This window comes from Muscardinus avellanarius, assembly GCF_963383645.1.
Source record: "Muscardinus avellanarius genome assembly, chromosome: 19".
Classification (NCBI taxonomy): Eukaryota; Metazoa; Chordata; class Mammalia; order Rodentia; family Gliridae; genus Muscardinus; species Muscardinus avellanarius.
In genome coordinates, this window is record NC_137805.1 from 48466500 (window position 1) to 48488341 (window position 21842).

Here is a 21842-nt window from a genome sequence, read left to right on the forward strand (position 1 = left end):
ACTAGACTCAATATTATTTTCCCCGCAGGGAGACTATATCATATCTTCTGTTAGGCAGCTGGATTGGACATACATCTACAAACCAAGACAACTGAGTGTACTTATTTTTTGGGGTTTCAAAGTAATGATTTGCTAAATTATAGTGAGGTTACAGAGATTAGTAATATAATGAGTGACGGTTTGTACAAGGGTAGCAGAATCACTGAGGACAAATTGAGTTTCTCTCTGATAATGAATATACGTGTATCTTAAATCTACTTTAAAACATTCTAGAAAAACATGAGTACAGGAGCACATCTTTTGTTAGTTACCAGAACAATTATGCCATTAAATGCTTTGTAGGTTCCAGAAAATTCCGTCATAGAGAGTGGAATTCTGCTAGAGAGTGAGACTGAAAAAGGCAACTAATTATAACACTGAAATTGTGAGGGTCGCAAGGGAGGCAAAATACAGCAAAGGGGTGTAAGACCAGGCACCATTGATTAATTAGCACCTTCGAGCAAGGTCTGCCAACCGATAATTGTGGGGGGCTATCAGTCAGCAGAGTCGCCCCGAGAAAGGACACAAGGGTATTTAAGTAGCCTGGGTCTGGGGGTGGAGTCAGCAAGGGGGGCGGACGCCAGACCTCTTGCAATATCTGCCCCACCTTCGCTTCTGGCTTCTGGGTTCCAGGGCCTTCTGTCCCAGCTGCAGGGTCCCATGCGAGGAGGGGGTGGGGACCCGACCTATCACTAATGTCTTCTTCTTACTATGAAAATAGTTTTGACTTCCCAGATGCCTTAATGGGGGTCTCCTGAGAACTGCTGGGGTACACTAACAGGCAAACACAAGGATCAGTCTGAAGTGTTTATTGACAACTCAAGAATCCATGGGGTCAGATTTCGGATCTCTTCATCTGCATTTTCCTGGCTTCAGGCCTCAAAGCGCTTAAAATAGTATTGGTAGTCTTTTCGGCTGGTTCTTAGGCTTCACACAGCACATTTTACCATTTGTACAATAAACATAGACACTGTCCTTCCTGGGGCATCTGTTGCGGCATTTGCCAAGAAGATTCCAGCATCTTTGGGTGTCACCTGACACAAAGAAGAAAGAAGGGAGATAATGTCAGTCCTAAAGAGAGGTGGGCTCTGGTTTAAAGGAACCAACACCGTTTCCCTTGCCTTTGACCCTGTCCTCTCATGATTACTTTTCCCTTGCCTCATTTTTTGCTACCTACCTTGCCCATGAGTCTAGACTTAGCTGTGAGCTAGGACATCATTGGGATGGGGATCATACCACCCCCCCCCCCAAGCCACGAGAGAAGACAAATGTGGCAATGTCCAAACACTGAAAACATGTAAGAGTGCTGTGAGGGGACATTCCCCTCCCCTTATGAAATTAAAATGTGAAGATATAGAACTAAGTTAGAATAAACCTGCAAGTTTCTGCTTCTGTAACCCCGCTTGCTAATATAGAATTAGGTTAGAGTAAAACTTGTGAGTTCCTGCTTGTAACTGCTTGCTCAGGTCCTGGCTTCTGTCATCCTGCTTATGCCCCATTTGCTTCAATGTTAAAAGCTGTTTTGATCTAAGAGCCTGGTTTGCTGTTAAAAATTGTTTTAAGGTTGGATTTGTCTTTTAAGATTCTTGTTTTAATGTTAGGAGTCGGTTCTTTAAAGTTTGAAATATTTTTGAAGTATTTTAAAGTGCTTTAGAGTGTAAAGCTATTTTTCTTGGAAGTGAGTTCTAAGCCTGCCAGTGCCTTATCTATAAGCAAACATCTGGCTTTTACAGCCCGGGCTAAAGGTTACCATAGTAACCAAGCATGAGAGAGAGAGTCATTCCTTGGCAGGCGGTGACGTAGAAAGGCTGTCCTTTAAAACTATTTGCTGTAATTCAAGTGTGTGTGTGCTTTCTTTTGAAATCATTGGTTGTACTTTTTACCTTTTTATTTGATTGGTTGTATCCTACTTTCTGGCGGGCTGTGACGTGTGTAACCACCCCTCCAGGGGCTATAAATATAGAGCCTGAAGTGTGCTCGGGGTCGACTCTGACCACTTGCTCTCTGTTGGTGAGGCTGGACGTTGGCTCGGCCAGGGCACTCCCTGGTAGCCACCCGGACAGTTCCTCTAACGACAGTTAGGCTTGTGAAAGAGTTTCGACCCTGGCTTGCCAGTGGGAGCTGTAGCACAATAAACCCTGTGTGTGATTTACATCCTTGGTGTGTTCTTCGTTATTTGGGGAAGGGGCGACTCTCGGATCCTAACAAACACAAGTTTGCGACAAGGAAGGAAGATAGAACCTGTTACCTGAGTCAAACCAAAGGACAGGTGGACGGGTGCTCTGTGTGTGTGTGGTGTGTGTGTGTGTGTGTGTGTGTGTGTGTGTGTGTGTGTGTGGTGTGCAGTACTGGGGATTGAACCCAGGGGCATTCTACCTCCAAGCTATACCTCTAGCCCTTTTTACTTTTTATTTTGAAATAGGGTCTCGCTAAGTTTCTGAAGCTGGCCTTGAACCTGTAATCCTCTTGTCTCAGCCTTCCAAGTCCTGGGATTACAGCCATGGGCCACTATGACTGGGTCTATTTTTTCCTCTATAAAAACTCCCAAACTATTTTGGCTGAGAGTTATTTTGGTGTATATCAGCTGAATAAGCATCCCCCCTCCTCTTCCCACCTTTTTGTTTTTTAATTTTGAAAAATTCTTTTTCGGTACTGGGGATGGAACTCAGGGGCATTCTACCTCCAAGCCACACTCCCAGCCCTATTTTATTTCTTATTTTGAAACAAGGTCTTACTAACTTGCAGAGGGCCTCATTAAATAGTTGAGGCTGTCCAAGAACCCCGCGATCCTCCTGTCTCAGCTTCCCAAGTACTAAGATTATAAGCCTGTGCCACCATGTCCAGCTTAATTTTGAATTTTGAAACAGAGTTGTGTTAAGCTGCTCAGGATGGCCTTGGATTTCTCATCCTCCTGCTTCAGCCTCCCAGTAACTGGTATCTCAAGTATGCTCACTATGCTTGGCTTGAATAAAGCCTGTACAACTCTATTTGCATCACTGAAGTGGTTTCCTTTTGACAAGTCTGACAGAGGGCCTAAACTGGAAGGAAGGTGCAGGAGTGGACAGGGAAGGCTTTGTAGAGAGGATGGGGACTCACATCTTCTCCAGCATTCAGCCCCACCCCTCGTTCCTTCTCTACAGATATGTCTTCTGAGAAAACAAGAGGCGCGTGGTCATTGAGGGCACAGACCAGGGACAGACCTGCTCTGCTTGCCATGAGGCCTGCTTCTGAGACTGGAGCTCCTGAGCAAGTTACCTCCTTATACAGAGCTTCCTTTGTCTCTTAAAAAAACAAAAAAAGGCTAATAGGAGCTATTTCAAAAAGCTGTTGTGGATACGAAATAGCATAAAATCTGTTAGCATTAAAAAGTTTGGGAATGAAGTGACTAAGTGAATTAGGAATCAAGGAAAAAAATCTTAGGAATAAAAATTTAACCTGGAAGAAATACAAAAACAAAAATCTCAAGAAATAATCTTTGTCCCTTCCTTTCTCTCTTTCTTTCTTTCTTTCTTTCTTTCTTTCTTTCTTTCTTTCTTTCTTTCCTTCTTTCTTTCTTTCTTCCTTTCTTTTCTTTCTTTCTTTCGTACTGGGGATTGAATCCAGAGGCCTTTAACTTATGAGCTACACCCCTAGCCCTATTTTATTTTATTTTATTTTGAAACAAGGTCTCGCTAGGTTGATGAAAGTCTCACTCCTTGCTGCGACCGTCCTCAAATTTGTGATTCTCCTGTCTCAGCCTCCCAAGTACTGGGATTACAAACATGCATCACCATGCCTGGCTGAAACAATGTTTCAAGAGAAACAGAAAATTAAAAAAAAAAAGAAAGATATAAAAATGGAAAGAAACGTGACTTTAGCCTGAGATGGACAAACAGGGACCTTATTACTTTAAGCAATAAGATCGTTGGACAATGAATATGAAATGACAGTTTTTAAACAATGAATGACCTGTTAGTACAAGATGGGGGTGCTTGAGAGAAGATGACGGTAGGATGAGCCGTATGTAAGGATTACTGGCCGGAAGCAGTTTCTGGGCTACAGTGTAAGGAAGGGAACCCCTAAGTGGTCTTACTGAGTAGAGGAGATAGAAACTGAAGTCCAAGGAGGCTAACTCAGCTAGAATTTGTGGGTCATGGTATCAGAAAGGAAGGCAAGATCGAGAGAATAGAGGGTACCCCTGTAGTCTTTGAGTACTTACTTGTGTACATGTATAAAGACATTACCAAAGGCTGGGAAAGAACCTCTAAAAAGAAGTAGGCACAACAATCCCCAGGGAGCATATAGGGCTGAGAATATTTTTTTTGCACCTGCCTGATTGAGTGGAAAGGCCTTGCAAAATCGGCATCATTTGGTACTCAGAAGGCTACTGCTTTAGTAGTGGGGCCAAGTTAGCCCTAGACTAGAGGATGCTCTGTGTCCATCCTAAAAAAAATCTTAAAAGCACGTTTTAAAAACATTCATGCAAGATGGGCATGGTGGCACATGCTTGTGATCCCAGCATTTGGGAGGCTGAGACAGGAGGATCACAGTTTAAGGATAGTCTCAGCTACTTAGTGATGCCCTTTGCAACTCAGTGAGACCCTGTTTCAAAATAAAGAATAAAAACTAGGGCTGGGGGGTATATCTAGGGGTAGAATGCCCCTGGTTTCCACCCCCAGTACCGAAAAAAAATTCATCCAAGCTGGGTATGATGGTGCAAGATTGTAATCCCAGCATTTGGGAGGCTGAGACAGGAGGATTGAGGTTTGCAGACAGCCTCAGGTATTTAGTGAGGCTCTTTGGAACTCAGTGAGACCCTTTTTCAAAATAAAGAATAAAAAATAGGGCTGGTAGTGTTGTTCAGAAATATAATACCCCTGGGTTCCATCCCTAGTACTGAAAAAAAAAAAGTCACCCAATTTCAACTAACCTAATTGTATGCCAGACAGAATACTACACTCTTTAAAGGAACATAACAAAATACAACAACCAAAAGTGTAAATTCTATAGTGCATATATTAGCGAAATAATTTTTTAGGCATACAGAAAAACAGAAAAATATGACCTATAACCAGGAGGAAAAACATCAACCAACCCAGAAATGACAAAGAGGAGCTAACAGACAGACATTATAAATGTGCTCCATGTGCTAAGAGAAGGAAGAGAAAAAGACATGATCATGATTAAAAGAAATCAGAAATGCATCTGCCTACCAAAAACAAACAAACAGATGAACAGACACCCTGAAAAGCTTTGCTGTTCAAGGTTGGTTAAAAGTTTGTTATTTTAGTCAGTCCTAGCTAAAATGTAAACATCTAAAAAGAAAAACTAAAATTCTTTAAAGTCCAGGCCACTGTAAAACTTAGAAGCTTTTAATTTGTTTCTTACTTTGTTTTAAAAAAATGTAGAAAATTGTTTCAAAATGTAAAGTTAAGAAGGGAAGCCAGGCATGGTGGCACACAGTTGTAATCCCAGCATTCAGGAGGTTGAGATAGGAGGATCACAGTTCGTGGACAGCCTCAGCTACTTAGTGAGGCCCTCCGCAACTTAGTGAGACCCTATTTCAAAATAAAGATAGTGCAGGAGGTGTAGCTCGGAGGTTGAATGCCCCTGGGTTCCACCCCAGACCTGCAAAAAAAAAAAAAAAAAAAAGAAAAGAAGGGAATTATGGCAGAAAGGAACCAGATGTAGGAGAGAGAGAGAGAGAGAGAGAGAGAGAGAGAGAGAGAGAGAGAGAGCCAAATGGGAAAGGAAGGAATAAGATAAAATCAGAAAGCTAAAAGCAAGTCACAGAGGTCTTGATAATGTTGCAAAATGTTAGTGAAGGATAAAACTTATAAAAGAAAGAATTCATGTGTGATAAAGATGATAAGCCGGGCGTGGTGGCACACGCTTGTAATCCCCGCACTTGGGAGGCGGATACAGGAGAATCGCGCTGGTTCGGAGCCAGGCTCACTGGCTTAAGAGACCCTGTTTCCACATAAAAAGTAAAAAAATAGGTCTGGGAGTGTAGCCCGTGGGAGTGTATCCTGGAGGTAGAAGGGCTTCCAGGAACCCCAGTACCACCAAAAAAAAAAAAAAGATCATTATATTTAAAAATTATTCAAAAGGTTTACAGTAAGGTTCTATTAAGATAATTTCCTGTATTTTCTACTGTTTTTTTTTATCCTACTAAGCCCTGAATTCTAAATTTCACTTTGAAAGTGAAAGTTAACCCCTGTGTAACTCTAATGCTATATTTGTACGTCCTAAATGTATAAATGGGTATTAGACAAAATCCATCATAGTGACCTGAAGCCAGCATCCCCAAGCCAACAGCTCCAGAGATGACCCACTACACTGCTCATCCTGAGGAAGGCAACTCACCCTGATTCAGTCACACTCAGAAGCCAACAAGATGGTGCATGACGGAAGATTGAAGGGTGCCACAAAACTTGACTAAATCTTATGTCATAAGTGCTTTAAGACTGACTTTATTAGTGGAGTTTACAGTGGTCTTAATTTTAACACTTAGGTGTCTACCAATTTGACTTTGTGTTATGTTTTTGTTTTGTTTTGCTTTTTTTTTTTTTTTTGTACAGGGGATTGAACCTAGGGGCATTCTACCTCCGAGCAACACCCCCAGCCCTATTTTCTTTTTAATTATTTATTTTGAAACAGGGTCTCACTAAGTTACAGAGTATCTGAGGCTGGCTATGAACCTGCAATACTCCTGTCTTAGCTTCCCAAGTACTGAGATTACAAGCATGCACCACCACATCCAGCTGACTTTGAACTGTTAAAACAAACACATGGGCAATTCTAGTCCTCTGGGGAGGACCAGTAGGGTTGGTACAGCCTGTCTCTGCAATCTTCACCATTAATGTGACCAAAGTTCAAAAACCTATTATTGTTAGATACATGTCAGATTATATATCTGAGGACATCTGGGAAAACCAGCAAAAAATTTCTCCCAGGCTTGTGTCAAAGACAAAAAAGGAAACGTGGGAAGCCTCCTTAGTCATCAGCTCTAAGGTCACCTTGGTCCAACTTGGGAGGGGCACAAACTGCACACAGGCAAGTTTCCAAGGACCAAATGGGACCGACAAGCAGGGACTCTGACAGCCTCCTTGTTTACTCTTTCTTTCCCTGACTCATCCATGACTACCTTGTTGTTTTTCCCTAACTCATCCAATGATGCTTTGCTGTCTCCTTTGGTTAATTATTTTTAACAATGTTTTGGTTAAAACCCTCAATAAAAGAAAAACACTGGTAGGAGGAGAGGAGATCTTTGCTTTTCCCCAGCCACCTTGCTTCCCCGAAATTATTCTGACTCTTTGTCATTCATGTGAGAGACTTCTAATCTCATCAGTCCATGAGCAACACCATCTGTGACAAAAAGTTTCACATGGAAATACTTGAAATACAACATTAAATATAAAATGAAAAATCAGCGTGCGATTAAGAGCAGGTTAGACTGGAAAAGAAAAGATAAATCAACTTGAAGACAAAGCGATAGGAACTATCTAAAATGAAAAGTGGGTATAAAAAACAGCATGGAACAATAATGTGTTGATTAACATACATAGAGTACTAAAGGGAGAAGAGAGGGACAGAAAAAGTATTTGAGAAATGATGGCTGAAAATTTCCAAATTTGACAAAAACTCTAAACCCACAGAAGCAGGAACCTCAGTGAAGTCCAAGCAGAACAAAACCTAAAGAGACCTATGCAAAGTCAACATTATGTTAAAAATCTTAGGACAAGCCAGGCGTGGTGGAGCGTGCTTGTAATTCTGGCATTCGGGAGGCTGAGACAGGAGGATCACAGTTCGCGGACAGCCTCAGCTACTTAGTGAAGCCCTTTGCAACTCAGTGAGACCCTGTTTCAAAGTAAAGAATAAAAAATGGGGCTGGGGGTGTAGCTTGGAGGTAGAATGCCTGTGGGCTCCATCCCCAGTACTACAAAAAAAAAAAAAATCTAGTATTGTCAGAAGGGACATTAAATGCATAGGCAAAAAAGATAAAAATAACAGAACCCTTGTCAGAAATGACATAATAGAAGACAATGGAGAGAAATTTTTTTAAAGTAATGAAAGAAAAAAAGTAACAGAGTTCGCTACGCAGCAAAAATCCTCTAAAAATAGAAAACTAAAACTTACGATATTTAAAAGATGAGAAAATTTGTCATTGGAAACTTTCACTACAAGAAATGTTAAAGGAAGTTATTCGGGCAGAAGAAAACTGATAGCAGGTGGAAAACTGGATGTCTACATAAAGGAGTAAAGAAAATTGATAAGTAGGTGGGCAAATGTAAACTTCTGTTCTCGTTTATTTTTTGTGTTATTAGGGGTAGAACCCAAGGGCTTTTCTACCTCCGAGCTATACTCCCAGACCTATTTTTATATTTTATTTGGAAACAGGATCTCACTAAGTTGCTGAGAGCCTCACTAAGTAGCTGAGGCTGGCTTCGAACCTGTGCGATCCTCCTGTCTCAGCCTCCCAAGTGCTGGGATTACAAGCGTGCGCCACCACGCCCAACTCTACCTCAGTGGTAGAGTGCTTGCCTAGCATGTGCAAGCCTGGGATTCAATCCCCAGCACTGAAGACAATTTTGTTTAAAGTAAAATAAGAGCAATGCATTGTGGGGGCTATACCTGTGTAGAAGTGAAAAGCATAAGAGGCAATGGAAGCATCCTGTTTTAAGGTGCTTACACTTGTGAATTGGCATACTACCCTTTGAAGGCAAACCTGAAAAGGTAAAGATGAGCCAGATGTGGTGGTGCATGCCTGTAATCCCCATGCTTGAGGGGCTGAGATAGGAGGACTGAGGTTTGAGGTCAGCCTCAGCAACATAGCGAGACCTTGTTTTTAAAATAAAAAGTAGAGCTGGGCGTGGTGGCGCACGCTTGTAATCCCAGCATTCGGGAGGCTGAGACCGGAGGATCTGGGTTCATGGCCAGCCTCAGCTAATTAGTGAGACCCTGTTTCAAAAATAAATAATAATAATAATAATAATAATAATAATAATAATAATAATAATAAAATAGGGCTGGGGGTGTAGCGTGGAGGTAGAATGCACCTGGGTTCCATCCTCAGTACTGAGAAAAAAAAAAAAAGTCAAAAGGGCTGGGGATATAGGTCAGAGTAGAATGCCCCTGGGTTCAACCTTCTGCAGAAAAAGAAAAGTAAAGGCAAAGATGTTCATCGTAGACCTTCGAGCTCACTGACACCCAGGTACCGGAATTGTACAAGGTGGACCCAGAATATTTTATCACACCAAAAAGCCAGTATGAACTCATGAAATTGCTTTTGTTAATTAACAAAAGGACAAAATACTGAGAAATCTTCTTTTCTCAAATTACGACTATAAGAAACTTTGTATTTGAAATCCTATCAGCAAGAAGGGAACAGCACATCCTTTCCCAAGGAAAAATGTCTTTCAATACAAAGAAAGCAGTCTTGATATCAGTGAGGTGCGGAGTGTCAGACAGGAGATCTGAGGCTTCAGAATTCAACGGATCTCCTAATTTTGTACTCTCCATGGAAATGGGAATGGAGTCCATTCTGACCTGTGCTTGACGCTAACCTGAGGTTTTGGCTTGTGCTCTTTTCCTATGGCAAGTGAATGCATCTCACTTTGTTTGATTGCAGGTGTATTCCTCATGGCTTTTATTACATGAATGTTATGATGAGTGTGGTGGTACGCGCCTGCAATCCCTGTGGATTTGGGAGGCTGAAATAGGAGGATTGCAGGTTTGAGGCCAGCCTCAGTGACCTGTAATAAATAAAAGGGCTAGGAGTGTAGCTCAGAGGTAGAATGCCTCTGAGTTCAACCTCCAGTAACCCCCTCCCCCCAAAAAAGAAGATGGACATTATTACAAGAAAATGATCATTGTTACTGGCATATTTAAGATAAGGCTCGCCGGGCGTGGTGGCACACGCTTGTAATCCCCGCGCTTGGGAGGCTGAGACAGGAGGATCACACAGGTTCGAAGCCAGCCTCAGCTACTTAGTGAGGCTCTCAGCAACTTAGTGAGGCCCTGTTTCCAAGTAAAGTATAAAATAGGTCTGGGAGTATAGCCCGGAGGTAGAAAGCCTCTGGGTTCCACTCCCAGTACCACCAAAAAAAAAAAAAAAAAAAAAAAAAAGCTCACAAAAAAATAAATAAATAAAATAAGGCTCAGGTCCTTCTCTGGCTAAGCCTTCCTAAAACCCTCGTCTGGAGTTCCAAGCCATCGAGACACAGGCCGCTGTTGGTGCTCACTCAGCTCTCCCACCCTGCAGCTCCCTCAACCCACTCCTGCACTCCGCCAGTTCTCTGAAGGCACCAGGCTCTCTACCACATCTAGACCCTGTGTAAGGTGACCTCTGCCTGGAACACCCCTCCTGCAGTCACTGCTTCTTCCTCTTCTAACTTCCATTCGCTCTTCAGGACTTGTTATCCCTCCAGGACTATTCTGCCTTCAGCGCGGGCTGGTCCCCCATGTGCACCCAGTCCCCTGGCTTCCCTCTGCCACAGCCCAAACACAGATGCTGTCTTGGGAAGGAAGGTAGGAAGCAGAAGAAAGAAGACACGCTGAAACACTGAGTTCAGGAGCCCGAAGCCGGGCCTGGTTGTGCAGATCTGTAGTCCCAGCGGCTTGGGAGGCTGAGACAGGAGGATCACAAGTTCCAGGCCAGCCGGAAGAACTTAGCGATTTAACTACCTCCTCAGGGCCACGCCATTTATCTATCGCTGTGGCTCCCGACCCAGAGTTGCAGAGATGGCAAATGTAAACATAAGCTTTTTTCTCCTATGGAGGTGGCTGAGATCTCACCTGCATCCGCTCCCCAGAGCTGAGCAGGGAAAGGAGGGTGGAGTGGCTCATGGGGAAACTCTACGATGTAGTTGGAAGCTAAGACCCGATACTTGTTCTGTGTGGCTCCGAATGGCGACCCGCTGGCGCTCTGGGCTGCCTGTCCTTCCTGCCCCTGGGATCCCCTGGCCAGGCCTCTGCACACTGCCTCTCTTTGTGGAGACCCAGGTTACCTGGAGTGAGCTGGGTCAGGAGCAGCAGTGCAGCCAAGGTCAGCAGCAGCAGCTTCATGGCTGGAGATGGTCCTGGGGAAAGTCGCCAGCCGGTGTGACTGCGCAGTCAACCGGGGCTGGGGGAGCGCCTGCCTCTCTACTCGCACTCCCTCTGGTCACCAGGACCACATGGCACCCCGGGCGCTCCCACATGCCCACGGAAGTCCCATGCCTCCCTTTGTCTTGCAGGTCAGCACGCAGAGGTCAGCCAAGGTCCACCCAGTTCCGAACCACCTGACCAAGGCCACAGGGCAGTGCCGTGAACACTGGCTCCGGAGGTCGAGGCGACTTCTCAGAGAAGGTGACACCTAGTGGCTGTGTGAAGACAAACACCACAGCTACAGCCGGTATCTGAAATGGGACAAAGGAGCGCCTAGGGGTTGATGTTGAAAAGCAGCAATGAGATGTAACTGGAGCGGAAACTGGGAGGAATAATAGCAAGAGTTGACGCTCCAAGCACAGGCCAGAGGCCTCACCCTGCAGGGGCTGCTCCTGCCCGAGATCCCAGAGCCAAGGTGCACAGTCCTGCCTCTGCGAGTGAGTGTGCGTATATGTGCATATATGTGCGTGCGTGCGTGCGTGCGTGCGTGTATGTGTGTTACTGGGGATTGAACCTAGGAGCGTTCAACCTCTGAGATACTCCCTTAGCCTTCTTTTTTATTTTTATTTTTATTTTTTGCGGGTCTGGAGTTGGAACCCAGGGGCATTTGACCTCCGAGCTATACCCCCTGCCCTATTTTTTATTCTTTATTTTGAAACAGGGTCTCACTGAGTTGCAGAGGGCCTCACTAAGTAGCCGAGGCTGTCCGCGAACTGCGATTCTCCGGTCTCAGCCTCCCGAATGCTGGGATTACAAGCGTGCGCCACCACGCCTGGCTTACCTTCTTTTTTAAAAATACACTTTATTGGTGCATTGTAACCACACATCACATTGCGGTTTAGCGTGACAGAAACCGTCATGCACACAGCACCAGTGTATTTCTCTCTGGATCCCACCCCACTCCCACCCCTCCCCATTCACAATATTGAAGTTGGTGTTGAAGGCTGGCAGGGTGGGGCACATCTGTAATCCCAGGGCATGGGAGGCTGAGACAGGAGGATTGCAGGTTTGAGGAGAGCCTCAGTAATGCAGTGAGAAACTCACGGTAAAAGTTAGGCTCAATCCAATTGTAGGAGGAGATGGGAAAGCAAAGATTTGAAAAGGAATAGAGAAAATCACTAGCCAGCTCTTGCATGGGTGAATGTGTCAAGAAGACAAAGTGCACCCAGGGCTGCAGTGGAAAATATTTGGCCGTGCCCCTGGTGCGCAGACACGTGGAGATCCATAATCGCGGGGCGGGCGGCGGGGGCCCATCCTGGCAGCGCCGCGCATCTTCTTTCAGCTTTTGCAGAAGCCGGCGGGCGGGCGGGCGCGCAGAGAAGGGATGGAGTCGGGGTGGCCCGTGCCTTTGTGTAAAGGCCGAGCATGGAGTCCAATAAGCGCAGATCCAAGCCAGGTCCCATAAGTCCGATACGGCTTTCGGCACCAACTGAAAGATATTTGGCACGTCCCCCTGGTGCACAGAGACACGCAGAGATCCATAATAAATAATATGGATACCTTTATTTGTGGGAAGTCGGCCGCCAGCCCCCGCGTGCCTGCGGGGCTGGTGGGGGAGAGTGCGTCTCTCTGTCTCTCTTTCGGGCTCCCCTCTGAACTCTGAACTCGCTTCTTCCTGACTGGGAGTTGTGGTCCCCTCTCGGAATCACTGGGCTCCGCCCCCTAGCTTCGGCCCTGCCCCCTGTGGGGCAGGGGCAGCTCGAACCTTTCATGCAGTAGACCCCCTAAGGAACCTGTTGTACCAGAAGACCATCCTGCAAGGGGGTGCGGCCTGGGGGAGGCGGCAGTGCGGAGGGAGATGCAGTAAGTGCTATGTGCATATATGAATGTCTTACTTTTATATTTTAGGCACTGAAAATGAACCCTGGAGCTTTCTACCTCTGATTTTAGCCTCCAGCCCTATTTGTGTGTGTGTATGTGTGTGTGTGTGTGTGTGTGTGTGTGTGTGTGTGTGTGTGTTGTGTTTGTGTGTGTGTGTGTGTGTCTGTGTGTCTGTGTGTGTGTGTAACCCCAAGGCATTCTGCCTCTGAGCTAAACCCCCAGCCCAATTTTATTTCTTATTTGGAGACAGGGTCTCACTAAGTTGTGACGGCCTTGCTAAGTTGTTGAGGCTGGCTTCGAACCTGTAATCCTTCTGTTTCAGCTTCTCAAGTACTGGGATTACAAACATGTGCCACCATGCCTGGCTACTCCAGCCTTTTTAATGTTTTTTTAAATTTTAATTAATTAATTAATTTATTTATTGGCGGTACTGGGGTTCCTGGAAACCCTTCTACTTCCGGGCTACACTCCCAGACACCTATTTTTTATATATGTTTATTTGGAAACAGGGTCTCTTAAGCCAGGAAGGCTGGCTTTGAAACTGTGTGATCCTCCTGTCTCTGCCTCCCAAGCACGGGGATTACAAGTGTGCGCCACCACTCCTGGCTTTATGTTTTATTTTAAATATTTATTTATTTAATTTATTTGTTTGATACTGAGGATTAAACCCAGGGGTATTCTACTTTTGAGCTATACTGCCAGCCTTATTTATTTACTTGTGGTACTGGGGATTGAATCCAGGGGCACTCTACCTCCAAGTTACATCCCAGCCCTATTTTTTATTCTTTATTTTGAAACAGTGTCTCATTAAGTTGCAGAGAGCCCTACTAAGTAGCTGAGGCTGGCTGTGAACCATGATCCTCCTGTCTCAGCCTCCCAAGTTCTGGGATTACAAGTGTGTGCCACCATGCCTAGCCTTATTTTATTTTTTAAATTGCTGAGGCTGTCTTGAACTTGCAATTCTCCTGTCTTAGCTTCCCAAGTATTGGGATCACAGGTATGTGCCACCAATACCTGGCATTACTTTGAATCTTACTGTGGTGTATAATTACAATGCAACCATAAAAAATGAAGTAACCCCCCCACCCGGAAGGGCCTGGAGGTCCAGGCCACAAGACCCCGACCCCAGGCGGGTGGGCGGGTGTGGGCGGGGCAACCCTAGGTGATCCCACCCTCACCCCCACTACCCGGGAGGGCCTGGAGGTCTGGGCCGCAAGGTCCCGACCCCGGACGGGTGGGTGGGCGTACACGGGGCACCCTTAGGCAACACCCCCCCCCACCCCCGCCCCCGGAAAGAAAAAATTTTTTCACCGCTACCAAGTGCCTGATCCCACATCCTCCCCAAACCACACATACTCTCTTCTTTTATTTATTTATTTTTTTTTTAAAAAAAGGGCCACGGTGGCAGCTAGAATATTGGAGATGCAGACAAAACATATCCATCTGAACTGGAACTTTTGGAAAAACTCTCCGCGAAGGAGGACTGCTGCTTCTCTACATCGTTAAGAATCCTGGACATCGCCTGTAAGGAGAGAGTCTAGCAGAGACCTAGGAGGAAGGCGGTGGCGGCAGCAGTGGCCGAGATGGCGGTGGAGACTTGGATTTGGGAGAGGCAGACATCTGATCCAACCCACCCTGACCCTCTGAAGAAATTACCCCAAAAGTCGAATGCTACTGTCGCGCATGCTTAGGAACTCTGGACATTATGCGGTATGGGAAAAGAGCTTGAGAAAGATTTGAAATGGTGGAGGCAGTTGCATTGGCAGCGGCAAGTACTCAGGGGAGGCAGAGATCTGACGTCATACACCTGGAACTTTTGAAGAAATTACCTCAGAGGCAGAATACTACCACCATGCACCCTCAGGAACGTGGGACAACCTGCTGGGTGAAGAGGGTGCTCGGATAGGAGCCTGCCGAGGAGTGAGGCCGGTGCAGGGGCCAGTGAGGTAAGGATTGGAGCCTGCCGTGAGGCAAGGCAGGTGATGGGGCTTCCGAGGCTGGGATTGGAGCCTGCCGAGGGCTTAGGCTGGTGCCGGGGCCAGCGAGGCTAGGATCAGAGCCTGCCATGAGGCAAGGCCGCTACTGAGGCCTCCGAGGCCAGAATCAGAGCCTGCTGAGGGTTTAGGCCGGTCCCGGGGTCAGCGATGCCAGGATTGCAGTCTGCTATGAGTCAAGGCCGGTGCTGAGGACTCTGAGGCTTGGATTGGAGCCTGCCGAGGGTTTAGGCTGGTGCCGGGGCCAGCGAGGCTGGGATCGGAGCCTGCCTTGAGGTATGACCGGCGCAGGGGCTTCTGAGGCCGGGATTGGAGGCTGCCGAGGGATGAGATCAGTCCCGGGGCCAATGAGGCCTGGATTGGAGCCTGTCATGAGGCAAAGCCGCTACTGAGGCCTCCAAGGCAGGGATTGGCGCCAGCCGAGGGGTTAGGCCGGTGCCAGGGCCAGCAAGGTCAGGATCTGAGCCTGCCGTGAAGCAAGACCGGTGCTGGGACCTCTGAGGCCGGGATCAGACTCTGCTGAGGGGTAAGGCCAGTGCCAGGGCCAGCGAGGCCGGGATCAGAAACTGCTGTGAGGCAAGGACGGAGCTGGGACTTTCAAGACCAGGATAGGAGCCTGCCGAGGGGTTAGGCCGGTGCCAGGGTCAGCAAGGCCGGGATCGGGGCCTCCCATGAGGCAAAGCCGGTGCTGGAGCCAGGATCAGAGTCCTCCGGGTGGCCAGGCCACTACTGGGGCCATAAAGAGTGGGATTGGAACTTGCAATGCGGCATGCACAGAGAAATAGCACAGAAAATAAAATCCAGATGCTTCCCCTAATTAGCAAGAACTAAGAGGAAAGGGGTAACAGGAGGAGGTTGAGTAGTAGAAAGGGCCCTAGTGAGAAGCAATTAAGGTGAGCAATCAGAGGGGAGGGGATGGGGGAGGATGGAATCTCTTTAAAACTCATGAGGTGCATAAGCAAATATATCAAAGATAATCACCAATTAAGCATGGGATCGAGGGCAGGGGAGGGAATGGGATGGGGATTGGATGAGGCCTATTGGATGATATGTGCTTGTATATCCTCTCAAGTCTTGTATTCCAAAGTGATGTATGATTACAAAATAAAAATTAAAAAATATTAAAAAAAGAAGTAAAAATTTATAAAGATTGTTGAGCTGGGTGTGGTGGTGCACACCTGTCATTCCAGTGCTTGGGAGGCTGAGACAGGAGGATTGCAGGTTCGAGGCCAGCCTCAGCAGCTTACTGAGACTCTTAAGAACTCAGAGAGACCCTGTTTCAAAACAAAAAGATAGAAAGGGCTAGGGGTATAACTCAGAGGTAGAAAGCCCTCGCGTTCAATCCCTAATACCATAATAAGGTAAAATAAAATAAAATAAAATAAAAATAAAAGACTGTTGGCTCTCTGAAGCTGCCATGTTACTGCTGAGTCCATAGAGAGATGTTGAGTGGTCAGCTTGCATCCTGGGGTCACCTTGGTCAGCGGGGCTGGCAGCAGGGGAGGAGAGCTGTCCAGAACAGGAAGAGCAAGGACCAGCCTGAACCTGCACATATCCCTGAGTGAGTCTCATGCCGCCTCGGGCCAGTGACAGCTGTCAGAGGACAGTGGCTGCAGTTGTATTTCCACCTCCCACATCTTAGGAAAACAAAACAAAACAAAAATGTTGGTGGCAAACCCAGAGCCAGCTCCACACAGGAGGGACCTAGGGAAGTGGGAGTCCACCCTAGGCAGGGCTGTCTGGATGCAGCAGGGTGCTCTGGCCCTGGCACTCAGTAAGGCCTGTTTCAAGGCTTACATTTCCCTCTTTTTCATTCTCTTTTTCTTCAACCCTTCAGCAAATAACAGGTTTGTTATGGATCGGGAGAATATGGTTTGGGGAAGCCGTTCCCCGGAAACCCCTGCTAGGGCCCTGGACATACTTACCCCCAACCCATAACAAAACCCCAAACGACTCCAAACAGAAGAAAAACCGTGGATTCTTGTCCTAAGCTAAGAATAAATAGGCATAGCTTGGACAGTTGCTGAAGATTTAAAGAAGTTTACTATAAAGATAGAAATACAGAAAGTAGAAATAGAGCTCCATGCCAAAATGGCATGAGGGGATTGTTAAGTTGGGTCCTGCACTCATGTGACTTTGTGTCACATGACCTCTGCAGGGCAAGGGAGGGGCTGAACCCCCCGCGAGAATTGGGCATTCCCGCGAGTAAACCCCCATCTCGCGAGATGCATGCCTTTAAAAGGAGAGCCCGCGTCCTCTAGCTTCGGACAGGCGCGCGGGCCCCACAGTGCCTCGCCCTGATCCCCGGGAGAGCCGTGCCATTAAAACTTTACATGCCACGTGTAGCGGACCTCTCTCGTGTTTTTCACACTCCGCCGTACGCACATTATTTTTATTTTACTCGCATTTAATTTTTTATTTTACTTATCATTTGGTGCCGAACCGGGAGAACTCTTGGGTCCCTCCCCATTTTTTTCCTTTTTTTTTTTTTTCTTCTGTTTTCTCTTTTTATTTTTACTCTCTTTTTGAGCCCCGGACTCCCCGACCCGCCAGCAGCTCGACTGTGAGGTCCCACACCAGCGCTCCGCTTGCAGGCGTTGCTCCCACCACTGCCGCCGCTGCTGCCCCGTGCCTGCCCGGACCGTAAGCCTTCTTCCCCAGCCCCGCGCTCTCCGGGCGAGCCGGCGGCCTTCTTCCCGCCCCGGGCTCTGCTGAGAGTCCGCGGCCATCTTTCCAGCCCCGAGTTCTGCTGAGAGCTCGCGGCCATCTTTTCGGCCCCGAGCTCTGCTGAGAGCCGGTGGCCATTTTTCCAGCCCCGAGCTCTGCTGAGAGCTCACGCCATCTTTTCAGCCCCGCGCTCTGCTGAGAGCCGGCGGCCTTCTTCCCGCCCCGGGCTCTGCTGAGAGCTCGCGGCCATCTTTCCAGCCACGAGCTCTGCTGAGAGCTCGCGGCCATCTTTTCAGCCCCGCGCTCTGCTGAGAGCCCGCAGCCATCTTTTCGGCCCCGCGCTCCGCTGAGAGCCAGTGGCCATCTTTTCCCGCCCATGTGCTCTCTTCTGGAGCACCGGAGGCCATCTTCCACTGCCACCGCGGCCGCAGCCACCACTGCCGGGGCGTGCAGGCTCCGCCGGCCGCCAGGCTGCCAGTTCCACCCGCCTGGAGCCAGGCTCCTTGGGTGATGCTGGCACCTGCTCTGCTCCTGCCTGCCGCTTGGACCTCCTAAAACCGCCGTTCCCGCCTGCCCACGCTGCCCGCCGCTGGAATGGGACCGTGTCGCCCGCGGACTGCGCCACACCGCGCGCCTATGTCTTCTCCGCGCCTGGCGTTGCTTAGACCCGCCTGCCGGGGCCGCCTGCCTCCTCCATCTAGGTGGCCGCCACTCTGCTAAACAGCCCCCAGCCCGCCAAGTCCAGCCCGCGCTCCAGCTGGTTCCTCCACTCGGACTCGCGCCCTGGCGCCCTTCACCCTGTGCCTGCCCACCCCTGCTGCCTGGGCCTGGCCATTCCGGTAAGCAGCCACATGGAATTACTGGGGGGGGGTCGCCAGCTTTGGCCCGCCATCTTGGACACGTGAAATCACTGGGGGGCCGCCATCTTGGCCCCACCATCCTTAACCCCTCCCACCTCATGGCCTCACTGGAGGCCTCGCCATCCTTAACCCCTCCCACCTCATGGCCTCACTGGAGGCCTCGCCATCCTTAACCCCTCCCACCTCATGGCCTCACTGGAGGCCTCGCCATCCTTAACCCCTCCCACCTCATGGCCTCACTGGAGGCCTCGCCATCCTTAACCCCTCCCACCTCATGGCCTCACTGGAGGCCTCGCCATCCTTAACCCCTCCCACCTCATGGCCTCACTGGAGGCCTCGCCATCCTTAACCCCTCCCACCTCATGGCCTCACTGGAGGCCTCGCCATCCTTAACCCCTCCCACCTCATGGCCTCACTGGAGACCTCGCCATCTTTAACCCCTCCCACCTCATGGCCTCACTGGAGGCCTCACAATCTTTAATCCCTCCCACTTTCCACTCCTAACCAATCCTAGGAGTCGGTGGCCATCTTTCCGGCCCGAGCCAGGCAGCTTGGCACTTGCTCTGCCTGCCAACCGCCTGCGCGGGCCAGGACCTCTGCCTGCCGCTTGGACCTCCTAAAGCACCGTTCCAGCTTGGTTCTCCAGTCACCGCCGGGACCTCTGGCCGGTTTGCCCCACCCGCCCCGAGCCAGGCTCACTGGCGGTGCTCCTTGGGGCCCAGCCTCAGCGACTGGCGCATGCCTGGAAGCCATTTTGTCTCCACGCCGCGGGCCCGGCAAGCCATGCCGCCTGCGCACCCCCACTGATCCTGCCTGCGCCAGCCGCCAGTTCCGTCCACACCAGCCACCGGCATCCACGCGCCCCAGCTCCACCATGCTCCCAGCAGCTTCTCAGCGCTTCTGTCGCAGCCAGCACTGGCTGACAACACTTCACTCCAGTAAACTGCCTCCTTCCCTTGGTTAGCGGGTTCCGGACTTGGGTCTTCCGGGCCACTGGGACCCAAAAATCCAAGCGCTTGGTGACCCATTGTCCCCCGGTCCACTGGGACCACCCTGCGGATGACCAGGTCATCCTCCGGTTTTGAGAAGGAATGAAGACGTTCTTCCCTATCTCTTAACCTCTGTTTCCGAACGATTGAGCAGGGAAATCGGGGACACCCATTTCCTGTTCTTCGTTTCCGCCCGCAAACCAATTATGGGAGTCGAACCTTTATACTAGCAGATGCCCTGAGAGCCTGTCTGCCTTGATACGAGTTGGGAAATGGGTTGCAGTGGCCCAGGAATAGTTAGGAGCTTTTCTAAGTGGTCTGGTATCCCTCCAAATGCTCTCCCCCATCAGCTTCCATTTATTTTCCCGCCAGCTGCCATTTTGTGATGGCTCATAGTCGCTGCCTGGTGATGTCACAGTCGCCATCTTGGCCCGCGCCAGACTGCAATTTTGCTGGGCGGCCCGCGTGGGCGCGCCCTAGGTGCTGTGGGAAACGCCGGGGCTGGGGCGACACCCTCTGCCCGTGGGGAGTCTGTGTTGCCATTCTTGCCGGACACCAGCCCCGGGACGCACTCTTTGTGAGTGTAGGTCCGTCGCAGCTGACAGAACCTTAACATGGCATCTAAAGTTTTCATTCCAGAGAGAAACAGGAGGAAATGAAGCGTACACTCCAGCTTTGCCAAAAAGCAGATCCCTGGTAGCTGCCCTTCAGCTGGCGGTGGCGGCTCAGCCCTCTGGAGCGCCACCTAGGTGTGGAGGACTGCAACAACAACTACCTCCAGGAGCCTGCCTCAAGTGGGGCAAAGCCACGCCTACCAATCAGACTGCTCGGCGTGTGGCCAGGAGGGCCACTGGAACAGTGCCCTTGGAAAAGGCCCTTGCCTGTTCAAGCCTCCTCAAGCGCACATCACTAAGCTGTCCAGGGTAACCTCCAATTCGCACTGCAGCTATGCACCCACCTGCACCCCCTTCTGGGGGACTGGACTCCCGACTCCTCCCGGCCTGGGGCCCCTGACGACGCCCCTTGACAGCAGGAAGAAGCTAGAGGGTCCAATCGTCATCCATTATCCCTACCATCAAAAGGCCGGAATGTTAAGTTGGGTCCTGCACTCATGTGACTTTGTGTCACATGACCTCTGCAGGGCAAGGGAGGGGCTGAACCCCCCGCGAGAATTGGGCATTCCCGCGAGTAAACCCCCATCTCGCGAGATGCATGCCTTTAAAAGGAGAGCCCGCGTCCTCTAGCTTCGGACAGGCGTGCGGGCCCCACGGTGCCTTGCCCTGATCCCCGGGAGAGCCGTGCCATTAAAACTTTACATGCCATGTGTACCGGACCTCTCTCGTGTTTTTCACACTCCGCCGTACGCACATTATTTTTATTTTACTCGCATTTAATTTTTTATTTTACTTATCAGGGATGACTCGAAATGAATACACCAAAGGGCCGGCACGTGGACCGGACTTTTATACCCATGACCTCCATCTTGTTTACGTAATTCTGTCCCTGTAAGGTACCTCCCCCAACAAGGTGTGGCAAGGGGGCTCCTTCCATGAAGGTTGACCCCTCCTACCATCTTAGCTGGCTTATCCAATCATGTAGATCTGTCTTTAGATAGAGACAGGCCTAGTTCTCCTCTCCTATTGACTGGTTAATTGCTTTGAGCTAGGTTAATTTACATTGGAATATCTGCCTGTTTTAGGCAGAAATCAAGTCCTTTCTTTACCCATGTCTGCTGCCATTTTGACACAACTATTTTGAAATATATTAATAATCAGAGCTTTCTCAAATCTTCCTAGGCCATTCCCAATACTGGTACAAGGTTCTTATCCATTTACTGAGAAAGAGACCTGCACGTGAGGATCTGAGTAAGAACTGAATCAAGGACAATTACAGGAGGATTGTGTCCCCTCTGATAAATACAACAATGTGTTCTTTCTGATAAACCCTGCAGCATGACTTGGCCTGCAGATCTGAGTGAGACCTGGCTCAAGGACAGTGTAAACATGGGTTGTGTCCCTTCTGATAAGACACCAGCTCACTCTAAAGAGATAACTTTTAAGAGACTTGATTCCTTTGTTTGGGAATAACTCGGGGCTTATTCCTGAACTCTTCAGTTTTCTCTGATTTACTAGCAAATAAATAAATTTATTTTTCCTTCTTTCCTAAGTCTTGTCCCAAATATTTGATTTGGAAAATTGGGGCAGGTACCAGGATTTGGTAACACGAATAGCCAACAGGCTGAGCGATAAAACACCACGAATGCAATTTTGCAGTCTGGGAGGCAGGCTGGGCCGGCAGGACACATCCATTCCTCCAGGGCCCACACTGTTTAAAATGCCTGGGCA

The 21842-nt window shown here is 48.7% G+C and overlaps 1 protein-coding gene across 1 annotated transcript; it reads right to left on the bottom strand.

Moving 5' to 3' along the window:
* Window positions 1–927: 927 nt before the first annotated feature.
* On the bottom strand, window positions 928–11085 carry LOC308277166 (beta-defensin 36-like; the record flags this gene model as incomplete). The annotated part of the gene is made up of 2 exons (XM_080716289.1): window positions 928–1073; window positions 11028–11085. 2 exons carry the CDS (start codon window positions 11083–11085, stop codon window positions 928–930), a joined length of 204 nt encoding a protein of 67 aa, XP_080572415.1.
* Window positions 11086–21842: the final 10757 nt, after the last annotated feature.